This window comes from Arvicola amphibius, chromosome 15, assembly GCF_903992535.2.
Source record: "Arvicola amphibius chromosome 15, mArvAmp1.2, whole genome shotgun sequence".
Lineage (NCBI taxonomy): Eukaryota > Metazoa > Chordata > Mammalia > Rodentia > Cricetidae > Arvicola > Arvicola amphibius.
In genome coordinates, this window is record NC_052061.1 from 31248861 (window position 1) to 31264013 (window position 15153).

General features: G+C 44.4%; 1 protein-coding gene and 1 long non-coding RNA gene across 3 annotated transcripts in view; one reads left to right on the plus strand and one right to left on the minus strand.

Annotated features, from left to right (window-relative positions):
• Positions 1–8509, minus strand: LOC119801850 (liver carboxylesterase-like). 2 transcript variants are annotated; one of them, XM_038312563.1, is made up of 13 exons: positions 8353–8509; positions 7605–7809; positions 5960–6043; positions 5242–5380; positions 4447–4580; positions 4107–4365; positions 2822–2920; positions 2421–2561; positions 2221–2301; positions 1842–1986; positions 1296–1433; positions 814–886; positions 1–398 (listed from the first exon to the last, which is right to left on the minus strand). In XM_038312563.1, exons 1-13 carry the CDS (start codon positions 8426–8428, stop codon positions 212–214), a joined length of 1761 nt encoding a protein of 586 aa, XP_038168491.1. In that variant the 5' UTR covers positions 8429–8509; the 3' UTR covers positions 1–211. The 2 variants fall into 2 exon arrangements, with proteins under 2 accessions (XP_038168491.1, XP_038168492.1); XM_038312564.1 differs by lacking the exon at positions 5960–6043.
• LOC119801852 overlaps positions 8309–15153 on the plus strand; it is a 21515-nt gene continuing 14670 nt past the window's right edge. Inside the window, exon 1 of the long non-coding RNA XR_005283298.1 lies at positions 8309–8496. This is a non-coding gene — a long non-coding RNA (uncharacterized LOC119801852). The remainder of the gene's footprint in view (positions 8497–15153) is intronic.

Below are 15153 nucleotides of genomic sequence, written 5' to 3' on the forward strand. Positions count from 1 at the left end.
TATGGTTGTGGGACCATTTATTGAGTCTAATAAAATGTGTTCAGAAGGATGAGTACCACAAGAGGGTTTGTCATACACAGTGAAAGAGCAAATACTGAGGTTAAAAATGCTTGTGTGAGTGTTGGAACAAATAAAGAAAAATAAATGCACATTTACATCTCAGGATGTTGACATCTTCCCTCAACCCCACCCATCGTCTCTGTAACTGGCGTTAAAGCTCTACATGGTTGACCTGAGCCCCCTTTAGCTCCTGGATCTTCTGAGGCAGAGTCTTCGTCCAGAACTGTAGCTTTCTGGCCTTCAGGGCTCGGCCCACAGCAGGATAGATGTCCAGCTTCAGGTACTGCTCATCATGGATCAACTCAGGCCAGTAGGGTAGACCCTCACTGTTGGGGTTCCTGTGGGTATGATACCAGCAGGAAAGAGTGAGGTCACTCTCATCCAAGGCATGATCCCTTGATTTTGGTCATAGCAGTGGATGAGTAGGCCAAGGGCCTGAGGGTGCAGGAGGACTGGTGTACAGATGTAGAACACTAGTGTCTCATTCATATGAAGTAAGGGAAACTGTCTAGTTTTGTATCTTTCTCTGAGAGGGAAAATCTAAAGAACAGTACTACAATACTGTGACTCACACAGCAGGTCTCTGTGGGATGAGAAGAAACTAAATCTACGCAGTATCTGCCTTAGTGTGTCCTAAGCTGGAGAAGATTATGGTGTAATTAAGATCCTACACATGCTAATGAGACACATCCACATAGGAGCCCTGGATGGAGACCCAATCATAAAGAGGTTGAGGGAGGGACATGTTCTTACCCATGTCTTGCAAAGTTGGCCCAGTACTTCATCATCCTCCTGTTCAGCAGCTTCTCCTCCCCAGTGAGTTCAACTACAGACAAAATCAGACAAGGATTCAAGTCCTAGCTACCTCATGGAGGTGCCAACTCATTCTACTATAGCAGCTATAGCCTGACCCTGATTTCTAGGTCTAGTTTAAACTCTTCCATAAGCACTCAGAATCCATCTGTGCCTCTACTTGAATCCTCTCAGGTTTACTCCCACACTAGAGTGCTCTTATTCCTTCTGAAAGAAGGTTCATATTCTTACTCTGGTAGAGTTTGTATTGGTTGGTAGGTTTTTTGTTTTGACTTTTTTTTTCAGCTCAGAAATAGTGACACCTATTTCTGATTCTGTTTTCTCCTAGAGATTCAGTTTCCTCAACTGCACTGAGAGCTCAGCCTTCCCTCAGGAACTTATCAGGGACTCTATTCAGCTCAAGGAAAACAAGGACAACTTACCATTCATGCCCCAAAGGTGCGAGCCAAAGACAAAAGGAAGGTGATCACCATGGTCAGCCCTCACGTGGGATGGTCTGACATGCTTGATGTAGCTTGGCTGATGATTGAATTCATAGAAGTAGACAGGAGCATGGGAACCTGGGAGTGAGAACACATGTTGACATAATGATTTCTCACATGAAGCTTTTCTATCCAACCTTTGGTGACAAGAAATCTTGCTCTAAAGTTATCTGGAATCACAGTTGCGTGGCAAGCTCCAGGCTGGGACAATGGCTAAGGGAAACTTGTTAAACAGTAATGCTGGCACTCCCAGATGAGCAGTTTTGACAAGACACCAAGAGTAACTAGCATATTTCCCCCATCTAATCCCAAATAAGACATCACTCTTTTACACTAGACATAAGGAATTGCTGAGGTAAGTGTCCTCAGGTGCCTGGTATCAGATAGCTGATGAAGACATGGGTCAGGCCTGTACACAAGTGATGTCATCTGGCACTCACAGCTCTGAGCTTCCCCTGCCCTTGGTCTTGTTACAGATGTACTCACGCTGAAAATTTGCTACTTGGAGTGCAGGGATCACAAACATAAAGTCCTCCATCAATTCTCTGAACTGTGCTTGCAGGGTCTGGGGGTCCTCAACATCCCCCATGTATTCTTTCATCAGAAGGTCACTAAATTCAGGAGGCAGCATCTACAGCAGGAGGAACTAGGAAGAGTGATGTAGGACAGGCTCTTGGATAGATAGACAGAAGCCTCTGAGTAAGGAATGTGGCCAGGGATGAGACAGGGTATGGGGGAAAGGTATGAGCTTTGGGGTGAGTCCACACAGAAACACACACATACACTGACTTTTATTTCTGGGTGTGGCATCAGAGAAAAATTTATGGGAATCATCTTTATCACGGCAGGAACCAAGGTTTCTCACCATGTGTGCTGCTCTGCTCTTCAGAACAGCTGGCAGGGTCTCTCTGGTTATGTTCTTTATGACATGATCAAGGCCCATGAACTGGGAAGTAGAGGAGAGTCTTAAGTATAGGATGGGTTGTCTCTAGATCAAAGTATTTCTGAGTTCCCACCACCTACCATTTGATTTTAGGCTCCCTGGGGTTTAGAACCAGGTCTTACCAAGGGGATTCCCCAGCCATACTCATCACTGTCAACACCAACGATGCTGGGGACAGGGTGAAAATCCCCAGAGGCCAACAGCTCCCGAGGGTGCCTTGGTAGGAATGTCCCATCCACCACGGCAGGGATCATAGTGAAGACCTATGGGGCATTAAGAGTCCGTGCTGAAGATCAATCACCTAAATATTCTGATGCCCACTGAATATCCACATGATTTCCCCATTTTCTATCTCAAGATGCTGTGTTCACTCCAGAAGAAAATGAACCTCAAAATTAGCCTATTTGTTTTTTCTGCACACTGTATTTAGTTAACAAGAGACAAGTTCACTGGTTCAACGAGTAAGGCCTAGCCATCCCATATGCTGGTGACCAGATCCTCCAAGTCACACAATTCTTCCAACCTGGTTGATAGTCAAAATCTCTTCTACAGTCTTGCTTCGTAGGCAGTGAACCAGAGCCTCTGAGTCCTTGGCCTCACATCCTGAAAGGTTGGTTACTGTCTGTAAACAAAAAAGGCACTGGTTGGCTCATCTCTACCAGCAGGGAGCAGAGTTTCCTTGATTCCGAGTAATTATCATTGCCCCTAAATACCACATCCTACTGTTTGCTGTGTATGAAAGGACTTAAGTGGAATTGTTCACATTACTTTTTTGCTCAGAGTTGACAGTTGGGAAAGGGATTATTCTACCTGTGTATTTGTTTTCTTGATGTTGTTTTGTTTGTTTTGCATGTGTGTGTGTGTGTGTGTGTGTTGTTCATGTGTTACAATAGGTATGGTGTATCACATTTTGCTAGTGAAGGTCAGAGAAACCCTCAGGTGTCACTTGTCACCTTACCCCCATTTGCATTTGTCTACAACAGCTTAGCTGAACTATGACCTTCCAGGGATTCTACTCTCTCTACTTCCCATCTCTGCATAGGAGCACTGTGTTTACCGACACCACCTCTAGCCTTCTGTGCACTCCAGGGATTTGAACTTGGGCCCTCACACTTGCACAGCAAATCTTTTTTACCAACTGACTCTTTCCCTCAGTCCATTGCCTGGTTAGATTTTTTTCTTTGCCAACTTGACACAAGCCAGGGTAGTCTTCAAAGACAACTTCAACGGAGAAAAGACCTCTATCAGATTGGCCCATAGGCAAGTCCAGGCATTTCCTGGATTTCAATTTCGATAATTGACTGATAGAGGAGGCTCCATCTTATTGTGGTCAGTGCCACCCATGGACAGGTGTCCTGGGCTGCTTAAGAAAGTGAACTGAGGAAGCCATGGATAACAAGTCAGTAAGTAGGGCTCCTCCCTGGCCTTTGCATCAGTTCTGGGCTCCAGAAACCTGCTTGAATGTCTACTCTGACTTCCCTTCAAGATGGACTATAAATTGTAAGCTGAAGTTAACTTTTTCCTCCTCAAGCATCTATTGGTCATGGTCTTTATCATAGCAATAAGAAACAAACATATCTGTTCTTGCCAGTGGTGGAAGCCACTGTGCACATTTTTTATGTCACATAACGTACCCATCATGCATAAAGCAGGGAGGGAGGTGGATTTTAAATTTTACGCCTTTCAGAAATTAATGGGAAGAAATTATTTCTCATAATCCTTTCTTATCCCACTTAAGAGATTAACAGAATACTACAGGCGAGGACTGAAGCAGCAAAATAAGGACTGGTAACTTTGAGGGCACTCACTGTGTAGACCACCTCAGATGTGTCAGAGATAAGGTCAGGCAGCAGGGCTACTCCACTCTGCATGATGGCTCTGTGGAAGAGTCCTTTGGACAATGGGGACACAACAAGTGAAGACACACTTGTGCCACCTGCTGAAGCGCCAAAAATAGTGACCTGGCCAGGGTTGCCTCCGAAGTGGGCGATATTCTGCTGGACCCAGCGTAGGGCAGCCACTTGGTCCAGGTAGCCCCAGTTGCCTGTGGCGTGCTGGTCTCCAGTGCTGAGAAGTGGCAGGGACAGGAATTACAGATCTGTCCATGTTCTACTCAGACCCCACTGTCTAGCCCAGTTCCAGGCTTACCTGAAGAAGCCAAGGACACCCAAGCGATATTGGATAGCAACAATTACTATTTCCTCAGTAGCTGTCAGTTTGGATCCATCATTCATGGAAGCCATTCCTACAACCAGCGCACCACCATGAATCCACACCATTACCTGGAGAGATCAATAGAGATGCCAGGAGGCCCACACCCAGACCAAGCTCCACTGGACTGCCTACTAGATTGTCAAGTGCTTTGCCTCTGTGCAGATCAATTTACACACAGATCTCCTCAGGATTTCAAGACATGGTCTACAAATGAGGTACTCTATGCCTATAAACGTATTTCCATTGTCACTTCCCCACCAGGAAATCTCAGCCTAGATTAACGGCTACATCACAAGTGATGCCATCGTCACTCTCAGACCCATCAAAGCGGAGCAAACAGGAGTGTCTCCATGTGTGACTTTCCTGATAGCAAATCAGAAGACATCAGTCCCATTGGGGCAACAGATAATCTGCAGCTAGGAATTTTGTTGATGTCAATATACAGTCCTTGAGCACCCTCCTGAGTGGGTCTGCCAGGTTCAAGTTGGTAGAAGAATTTCTGGTTTAATTAAAGACTTAGAGCCTCTTATCTCTCAGAGCCCAAGAGCTCTGAGTCACACACCCAGGTTTAAGCAGCTCAACATGGCTGGGATCACCTTCTTGACCCCAATAAAGAAAGACCACTAATCAGGGTCTAAACTACAGTGAAACTCAGAATTACTTTTTCGCTTCCTATCTTCCAGAGAAAGAAACATCCTCTCTGCCAGCTGACCACAGTCTGACACTCACAGGTAAGTTAGATCCTTCACGGGCATGAGCTGGCGTGTAGATGTTAAGATACAAGCAGTCCTCAGACATAGAGATGGAAGGCATGATCAGATTCATCTCCTTTGCATAGTCTGAATTCTTTATGTCAGTCTGTGGACACCTGATGAAAATGGAAGACAGTTAGTCCAAGATATGTGATGGTCAAACCTGAATCTTAGTTAAATCTGAGTTTTCTCTCAGTCTCCTTCAGATACTACATGATGCACTGCTAACATCTGACCCTTCTCTGAAGTCCCTTCCTACCAAGGTAAAGGCCACCAGCTCTGTGGAAATGGGAATGGAGCAGTACTTTTGGGGAGGCCTCTGGTTGGGTAGTAATGCCCTGAGGGCTAGAATATGGGAACTGCTGCCATCCTCTATGGATGGTCACCTTCCTGTACTGACATTCATCCTTTCTGTGCTATGCTATTTAAATCCTGGTGTGGGGGTTGGTTTTGACTGTTGACTGACACAATGTGGAATCAGCTGGGAAAAGAATCAAAATGAGGGATGGTCTAGATCAGCCTTATGTTGTAGTGACGGTCAACCATAAAATTATTTCACTGTTCCTTAATAACTATCATTTTGCTACTGTTATGAATAGTAATGCAAATATCTGCTATGCAAGATATCTCATATGTGACCCCTGGTGGGTTGTGACCCAGGTTGAGCACCATTGACCTAGATCTTGTGAGCTTGCCTGTGGCCCATTATCTTGATAATCATGGAGACAGAAATACCTGCTTGTTGTATGAAGCTCCATTCCCTGGAAGGGGCTTCTGAACTGTGCAAGAATGGACAGAGTAAGTAGCACATTAGCAGGCATTAGCAGGCATGCATGTGTCTGTAGTGATATTTAAACAAACCTTTATGATTCGCTTCAAGTGAAGTGTATAGTAAAGCCTCTGTGTCTGACATTGAGAGAAATGATTCAGCAAATCCCTTTGCTATGCTTGGATTAGTCAGTAGAGGCTGAGAAATTGTTTTGAGACTGTTTAAACCTTGAAGAAATGTTGTTTCTCTGGAGAGTCTGCCCTTGGTTCTACTTGAGAGCTTGCAGCTGCACCGACCTTCATCCTAAGACACTGGTGGACCTGGAGCTCTTGCTTTTGATTATGATTGCTATAATCAAAGGGACTGAGATTTGTGTGCACTGTCTGGTCTCATGGTCTCATATTACAAGTGCAATATGACTCAAAGTTTGCCAGCTCCAATTAACCAAATATATATAGTAACTGGAGTGAGCTAGCTGAGTATCAGCCAGTTCCTCCAGAAAGTGAAGCTTAGCTTAGCATCTTGGTGAGCTTCCTCTCTACTGCAGCACCTATGAGCCAACATCAAACAAGATGTGCCCCTTAGGCTCTATTCCTGATTAGGGCTGGGATCAGCTCCCTTAAACTTCTGCCTCTGTAGTTTTCCTGGAATTGTGACCCATAGTAAAATCTTTCTTTACTACGTTGCTTTTGTCAGGGTTGTCTATCACAGAAACAAAAAACAAAGTATAATACTCGGGTATTGGGGCTCTGTGCCCACGTGGGAGCTATAGGGATGAATGGACAACACCATAGGGTAGCGAGACGTTCTCCATCTCAATCCAGACTCACACAAAATTTCCTTCTTCCACATTGTCTCTTCACAGTGAAAAGCATGTGTACCTGTTGGTTAGTTAAAGACACCTGGACAGTGAGTGGCCACAGTGACCGTGAAGAATGACCTTAGTCTCTGCTCCTCACCACAGTACCTGCAGCTAAGTCCCCTGACACCATTTTTCCTCTCTAATCTGATGTGGGAGAGTCTTCTGTTTGTGTTGATTTCATTCGTTAATAAAGAAAACTGCCTTGGCCCATTTGATTGGCCAGCCCTTAGGTGGGCGGAGTAGACAGAACAGAATGCTGGGAAGGGAATATAATAAATTGCCATGCCACGCCTCTCTGGGGCAGATGCCATGCCTCTCCTCTCTGAGACAGACGCGATGAAGCTCCGGCCCAAGATGGATGTACACTAGAATCTTCCCGGTAAGGCACCATTTTGTGGTGCTACACAGATTATTAGATATGGGTTAATCAAGATGTGAGTAAGGGGCTGGAACTAATGGGCCAGGCAGTGTTTAAATGAATGCAGTTTGTGTGTTGTTATTTCGGGGCATAAGCTAGCCAGGTGGCTGGGAGCTGGGCGGGAATGCAGCCCACAGCTCCCCACTACACTAATCCTTAGCACATTCCTCTGAAAACTGCATGGGAGGTGCCCTCAGGACAGACAGAACACTGCTATAGAGCTGAGACGGAGGAAGCACAGCAGTGTGGCCTGGAGCTCATGTCTGAGGGTCCCTGGGCCCCAGAACTTACATGGCTGGATAGGAGGTCCCATCTCTCACACCACTCCATGGCTCTGGGGGCTCAGGGGGAGCAAAGCGCAGTTGCCCTACAGGTGGCTTGGCAAAGGGGATCCCTAGGAAGGTGTGGACACCGACATCGCTGTCTTTCACACGGACGAGGCTTCCTCTCACCTGCCCTGTGTGTGTGTTTCTGATGGGGCTGGCTGAGTCCTTGCCTGTGGGTGGAGAGAAGTCATAAGTTGTCACCACACTCGGGATTTCCTACCTCGTCGTCACAGAGTTACACGGGGAAGGTAACTTGGGTCCTCTCAGTTTGCCTGTGGGATGTGGAGACAATTACCTAGGGCTGGAAACCTTGCCCACTGGCCCTCTTGAAGACTGACAGGGAACTTCTGTAGTCAACAAAATGACAGGTTCAGAGCCACTTGAAATTAGGAAGGAATTATTGTCACTATCTAAGGTCAGTTGGAGCTCTAACCACAACCATATACAGAGGAGGGAAATGTCCCTCCTGCTCTTCTGTCCCTGCTGGCTCCTCAGTACATGATAACTTTACACATCTCTGACCCTCCTTGTGCCACATGGCCCATCCTGTGGGCTTTGGTGTGGGCATTAGAGGGCACACAAATCCACACTTTCATCTGTCGTCTCCACCAGCTCCTCCCTCCCTGGTGTTTCCCTCCCATGAGCACAGACTCTGACTCTGCAGAACTGGGCAGCTCTGACCCTGGTCCCTCTGCTCATTTGGACAGTCTCACCATGCACGTGGAGGAGGAGAAGCAGGAGCCCACAGGCCACAGCAAACAGCCAGCCAGGAAGTCTACCGAGTGGCATATTGAATGCCAGGCCTAAGTCTGTGTTGCTACAAGATGACAGTCTCACAACAGCAGGAAGCAGAGAAGGTAGGTCTTGCCCAGGCAGGAATTTATACCTTTTGGAGTGCAGGTCCAAAGTTCTTATTGCAGCACAACTGATAAGGCAGAAACCACTGGGAACCAATAGCCAGCAGGCAGGACAAAAGCAACTGTGCAGTTTCTCCTCCTTCTCTAGCCTCTGAGAGAGACAGAGCATAGCATCTGAAGTTTTTATGGAATCAGGATTCCAGACCAGAGCTTGAAGTCACCATGATCCCTGGCCCTTTAACCCAATGTGCTGTGGGAGTGAAGACCAGGGAGCAGAAAGTTAACAGAAGAAGCCACGGGGCTTCTGTGGGTAGGAACCCACTCAAGATGTCTCAGATGGAGAGAAGTGAGAGGACGGGAGCTCTAAGTGTGACCTCACCCTCATGACACCTCTGTGCTGCCAAGACTCATAGAGTGATGAGAGCACCCTCAGGGTCCCTTGTCCCTTAGGGTGGTCTTAGGATATGAAGGTCCCCTCCATGTTAGGTCATGCTGGTTTCTTTGAAAGACACTGAAATTCTGGCTCCCCCCCCCTCTCTGTGTGTGTGTGTGTGTGTGTGTGTAGCAACACTTCAATAACACTGTCAGGCCATAATGCGGTGATTCTAACCTCCCTAATGCTGTGACCCTTTAATACAGTTCCATGAGCCCCAAAACATAAAATTATTAGTCACTTTATCTCCTGCCCTGCAGGTCCAGCACAACCCAGATCCCCTACTTCTGGGCTGACTCCTTAGTATGGGTGACCTCCTCCGGTACCAGTGTTGCTTTGCTTCGGAGAAGGCTACTCTGTGGGCTTTGGGAGGGGTGTTTGGAATTAGTCTCTAATTTCACAATGTAGTTTCTGGGGTTGAACTTTGGCCCAGCTTAGATACAGGCACCTTTCCCTGCTGAGTCATTTCCCACGCCCTGGTAAGGGAATTTGGAGACACATTTCCTATAATTTGTTCTGGCATGTCTATGAGTTACTCCCTCTCTGTAGTCTCAGTATCTGACTCTGCAGAATTTACCAGTTTAACCTAAGGTTCCGTATGTCCCCTTAAGTTTCTCCCCTGGGAATTCTGCAGCAAAGGGGGATTAAGAATTGTTGCATCCAGAGGAGTGAAAGACATTATAAGAAAACCCACAAAATCATCTAACCTGGGCTCACAGGGGCTCACAGAGACTGAACCAACAACCAGCCAGCCGGCACAGGACTGGCCTAGGCCCTCTGCATATATGTGACAATCGTGTAGCTTGATCTTCTCATGTGACTCCTAACAGTGGGAGCAAGGGCTGTCTCTGACTCTTTTGCAGATTTTGGGACCCCACATCTCATACTGAGTCACCTTTCTCAGCCTTAGTACATGGGGAGAAGCTTAGTTTTACTGCAACTTATATGCCATATTTTGTTGATTTCTGTGGGTGGACTGCCCTTTTCTGAGTGGAAACACGGAGGAGGAGTAGATTGTGTAGTGTAGGGAAGAGGGGAGATGTGGGGAAGGGATCGGGAGGAGAGAAGGGGCAGGAAACTGAGGTCAGAATGTAAATTAATTAATTAATTAATTAAAAATTCTTGAAAGCAGTAGTAATAATAATAAAATAAATTAAAAAGGAACCATGCCCTGCATGAGAAGAAAGAGAAACAGGAGTCCCTAGACCATACATTTAACCTGTAAGGAAGTTAGTTGGGTGGCATGATAAACTCCCAGGCCCGAGTGTGCACTACTTGTGCAGGGTGCACAGTGTGTCACTGACAGGAAACAGAATATGGGGACCTGGCTCAGACAGGAATTTGGATCCAAGTGGATTAGGAGGAAAGCTTGCTGGGACAGGGAAGGTCTGAACCGAACTGGCAAAGCAGAGGTTACGGGAGTCAGTGGCAGCAGATAGAACCAAGCCAGGTCCACCATTCCTGTTTCACCGTTAGCCTCTGTGGAAGGCACAGCAGGGCTCCCAAGGTCCTTCTAGGACTCCAGCACCGCCCCCCCTTTAACCTGGAGTCACCACATTCACAGTCCTTCCAGCAACAAGGCCAGGGCAGGCGTTGGGGGGGAGAGGAGGCTGCAGAGAGCTGTAACTGGAAATATCAGGAGGGCGTCTCTGGTAGACAATGCTGAGGATGTCATAGGCGGAGGATGGGGTGCAGCTCTGAGAAAGGGGACATGGGTCAAAGAGAACCGAATGAGCACGCCTGCCACCCCGAAAACTGCTCCCTGCTTCCAGGACTTACAGTTTCCTGAGTCCACATTCAGGGTCCCTCATCCCTTGCATGAGTGATTTTAGTCAACACATCACCCTCCCTGCTCCAACATAGCTGTTTCATTGAAACACACTGCAAACCTGGCACCTCTGAAGGACCTACCCCTACCCACTCCACCTCCATACTGCCTTACTCTCGCAGCCAGCTCCTACAGCGATCAAGTCCATGGCTCTCATCTGCTCAGCAAATGTTTGATGTGGACATTGCGGTTGTGATGTCTGAGACTAGCTAGGCTTTCGGAGCTCACAGTAGTTAACCACCTTCCTGCTCAGCGATCAAGTTCACAATACTTTACCTACTCAGCAAGTGTTTATTGGGGACATTCTCGTTCTAGTGTCTGGGACTAGATAGGATTTCAGAGCCTATAAACAGGCATCACTAAAAACCCTGGTTACACCAAGGGCACAGGATCAGGAGTTGCTCCTGTGCAGCTGAGCCTGACTTTTTTGAGCATGTGGTGTGGGGGAACAGTGTCAGCCAGACTGGGGTACCAACTGAGGATTCGTCCCCCGATAGTCTTGGGCACCCACAACCTGACACTGCAGAACTTCCTCCTTTCTCCTCCCATGGCCCACCCATGGCTTCTCTTGCCTCCTCCAACCAGCAAGGTTGCTGTCATTTCAGTGTAGCCCTCCAATCTGCGGGCCCTGGCAGAAGTTCTCTTTACTCAAAATTTTCTGACCTGAATTTTTCAATTCAGGGCTTGGTGGCCCGTGGAGCAGTTGCCTACTCTTGGCAAGGTGGGAAAGTACAAGTCTTATCTGAACTCCTGACTGGAATAGTGGTCTACAGGGCTGGACCATCTCAGCTAACCCCTTTGTATTTGTCCAGAGCAGTTTTTTTTGTCCAAATCTGATCTTTGGGTGGTATTTTTTCAGCTTAGTGACAATAGCACAATCCAGGTGGATTTATTGCTGTTGGGATCCAACATCCTTTTGGAGATTTCAAAGGTCATTTTAGAAATGGTCATGATTCACTGCAGAAAACTTAAACATTTTGAATGCCATAAGCAACAGATCTCAGAGAAGTTATAGGACCATAATCTATGAAATACATCTGGGGTACACAAGTTAATTCCTAACTATCTGCTTCACACTCAAGCCCTGAATCACATACAGGAAGCTTAGATGATGCCTCTTTTTCTAATCAATTAGTACTCTATTTGACCATTAATATCATGACAGAAAAGTTGAAAAATGTATGTATTTTATAAACTTTGAGATAATATTTATACCTTAAGAAAAGTTTTTAAAGAGTAGAAATAAACCCAAAAGATTATGAGATTAATGACAATAGAATAGTCTCCTAATTTTGGTTTCCTTCTCTCCCTTACCGGGTGGTTTTCCTGACATGAGACAGAGACTTTGGATTTTCCTCTAATAAGCATGCTTGGGTTTCGAGAAAGAGAGAGCCAAGCTCCAACTCCAGAGCTAGCTTTAAAATTTAATTGATTCATGACTACATGAGGACCATTTGCCTTACCTGTCTGTAGAGACCAATAGTAGTAAACATTTGGGAAGATTTATAATTTTTTTTTCTGTTGGAAATGTGTTATACCATCAAGCAAATCTATTCTTTTTCTTGGGAACTTTCCTCTGGATGATTTGTCCTTCTTCTTCAGGTATCTTAATTGTCCACTGGTCTTCAAATTCTTTAGTTGGATGCTTTTATTCTTCTGGAAAGACAAAAACAAAACCCTGTCCCAGCCCTAACTTAGAGAGTTTCTCTCATTATTTTTTGACAGGCTATGTCTGATCAAATGAAAAACATTTGTTAGTCTTAGAAGTTAATTTAGATGGAATGTTCATGTGATTGGTGAACTATAACCCCTCCTAATCAAGATGTCTCTCCTGTTTGAATCCAAACTTATTAGTCTTGGTGGTATCCATAGCTTTCCTTCTGTGGAAACAAAAGCAACACCTCTTCTCCAACATAAACATATCCTGAGGTCAACACTTTTCCATTCTGAGGTCAACACATCTTTGAAACAGCCAGGCTGATTTAACTCAACAGTTTTTTTTCTATTATCCAATGTCTCTCTGCAACTGTCGGTCCTTCTCTGTGAAGGTAATTTTTCTCTGTCCTTGTAAAGGTATAGTAAAAAAGACTTTTGAAACAATCACTATAATAGACCTCATCTTTTAGGTAATAAAGAAGGAAAGCTAATGCCAGACTGTAGAGATCACATTGGCTGAATTACCTTAATTACTGCTCTTAAATCTGTGAGCTTTCTCCATTTTACAGATTTCTTTTTTAATGACAAATACAGGAAAATTCTAAGGACTGTTTGATTCTTTAATATGTTGAACATCTAGCTGCTCCTGTACCAACTGTTCTAGTATCTGTAGTTTTTCTGATGTCAAAGGTCACTGTTACACCCACACATGATTGTCAGTTAACCATTTTAAAGGTAGGGCTGTTGATACCCTTGAAAGTCCACCAACTGTTGTGTACTGATTATGTACAACCTGAACAGTCTTTGACTGTTCTGTTAATACTTTTTAATATTTATCTCAGAAGAATTCTTTATATTATGGTTTGTTTCTAAGATTGGAGGAAAGTTAATCTGTGTTATTAATAGCTGTAACAAATCACACCCCCATAAATTCATTGCTATGTTAACCACATATGGTTTAATTTTCCTATTTGTCCTTCTGGCCATATAAGTTGAACATTTACCTACTGAAGGGCCAATCTAGATGCCAAGATTTTGGTGAAGTTATTGTTACATCAGTGGCTGTGCCCATCAAGCTCTCAATTTTAATGCCATTTGCATGCATTTTTTGCTTTGATATCTGATCATTTATAGCAGTTTACCCAAATACTTGTTTTCTAGTCTCTATTGAACTTTTTGTCGTATATATAGATTTTCTGTCTTTGGTCACATTTAGAGCAGTGTGATTTTTAACAGCTGTTATCAAGTCTTTTAATTGCTTTCTGGACAAGTTTCTCTAATGCTGAGAAGAAATGATTGAGCCAAATTTGATACTGAGGCCTGCAGGGACCCTTAAGAGCATTTCCTGATGGCAAAGGGTTACCTTGTCTGTAACTTGCTGATCTGCATTCATTAGTCCAATCCCAGTCTTTGCCACACTTTTTGCATACTTCAGAAGGATGGGACATTCTGTGTGGATTATCTCTAGAAAAATCATTGTTTCTAACAACATTTTGCCAACAAATCCTTTTCATATGTCCTTGTTTACCACAATTGAAACATGAGACATTTTGATTTTTCTTAAAATTTCTAGAGATTACTTCTTTTTACCAAAGCAGCATCAAAAGTAATAGATTCAATATTAGCCATATTTCCAATCCATTCACCTGTGGGTGCTGATCTTGCATTTCAAGGCATAATTACCTTTTTCCATTCTGAATAAGCATTTTCAACAGTGAAATACTCGATTAATGCTTGGCTAACTTATGGATCTGATATTCTATTTGCAGCTGAAGTTAATAAGTGAAGGTTTTTTTGGGACTTGTATAATTTTAGTAAATGACTCAGACCTCTTTATTGATTCTTCAACCCTGTCCTAATAATTCAAAGCTGCTATATTATAATGACTCAAATGTGATGACCAAATGTAAACCTTCTGTCCAAACTAGCATACTGGCATTCACCAAAAAGATAATCTTGGGAAATTTTCATACCTCTACTCCTACCTTGTTGTTCTATGACCTTATCTTCCTCTTTACACCCTGTTTTCTATTGTAACTGAGGACTAGCTTCCAATACTGCTTTAGTTAAATCTTTCCAGTCTTGTGGAATAATTAATTCTGTTCCAAATTGCCCATGAATTTAACATCTAATTCACATAGAGTAAATGCATCACATATGAAATGACTGCTTCTTATCCAAATCTCCAGGATTACAATCAACTTCTGCATAGCCTTAGGGGTGATGCCTATCACCTGGTGGTTGTTCTATATAGTAACTGGATAAACTAAAGTGCAGAGGGCCATGGGACTGTACAGCAGTAACAACTAATATTTAACAAGTTGACCCACTAGATGTAGATGTAGATGTAAGATGGAGAGTCTTACTTGGCAAGCTCAACACACCAGGTGTTATTGGGGACCCCTTGTTGGCAAAGCTGTGAGGATATTGATTGTGAATGGCTGGTTGTTTTCTGTCTGTAGCTTTCTTAGATACCACTGCTATGCCTCCCTAATAAGAACAGCTGTGGTGTTCTTTCCACAGCCCTTTGGTGGTGTGTTTTACACTTACTGGGCACACATATAGCTGTAGATAATCAAGATGATCATTCTATTTAAGGTATATAATATTAATAAATAGAAATAATAATTCTCAGCCACAAAGACAGCTAACTTTAGACTTCAGAGCAGATTCAAAGCAGGCTGGTTGCCCCTAGAGACTATCAGTGGTTGCCTCTAGAGACAAATACACAAGGTCATTT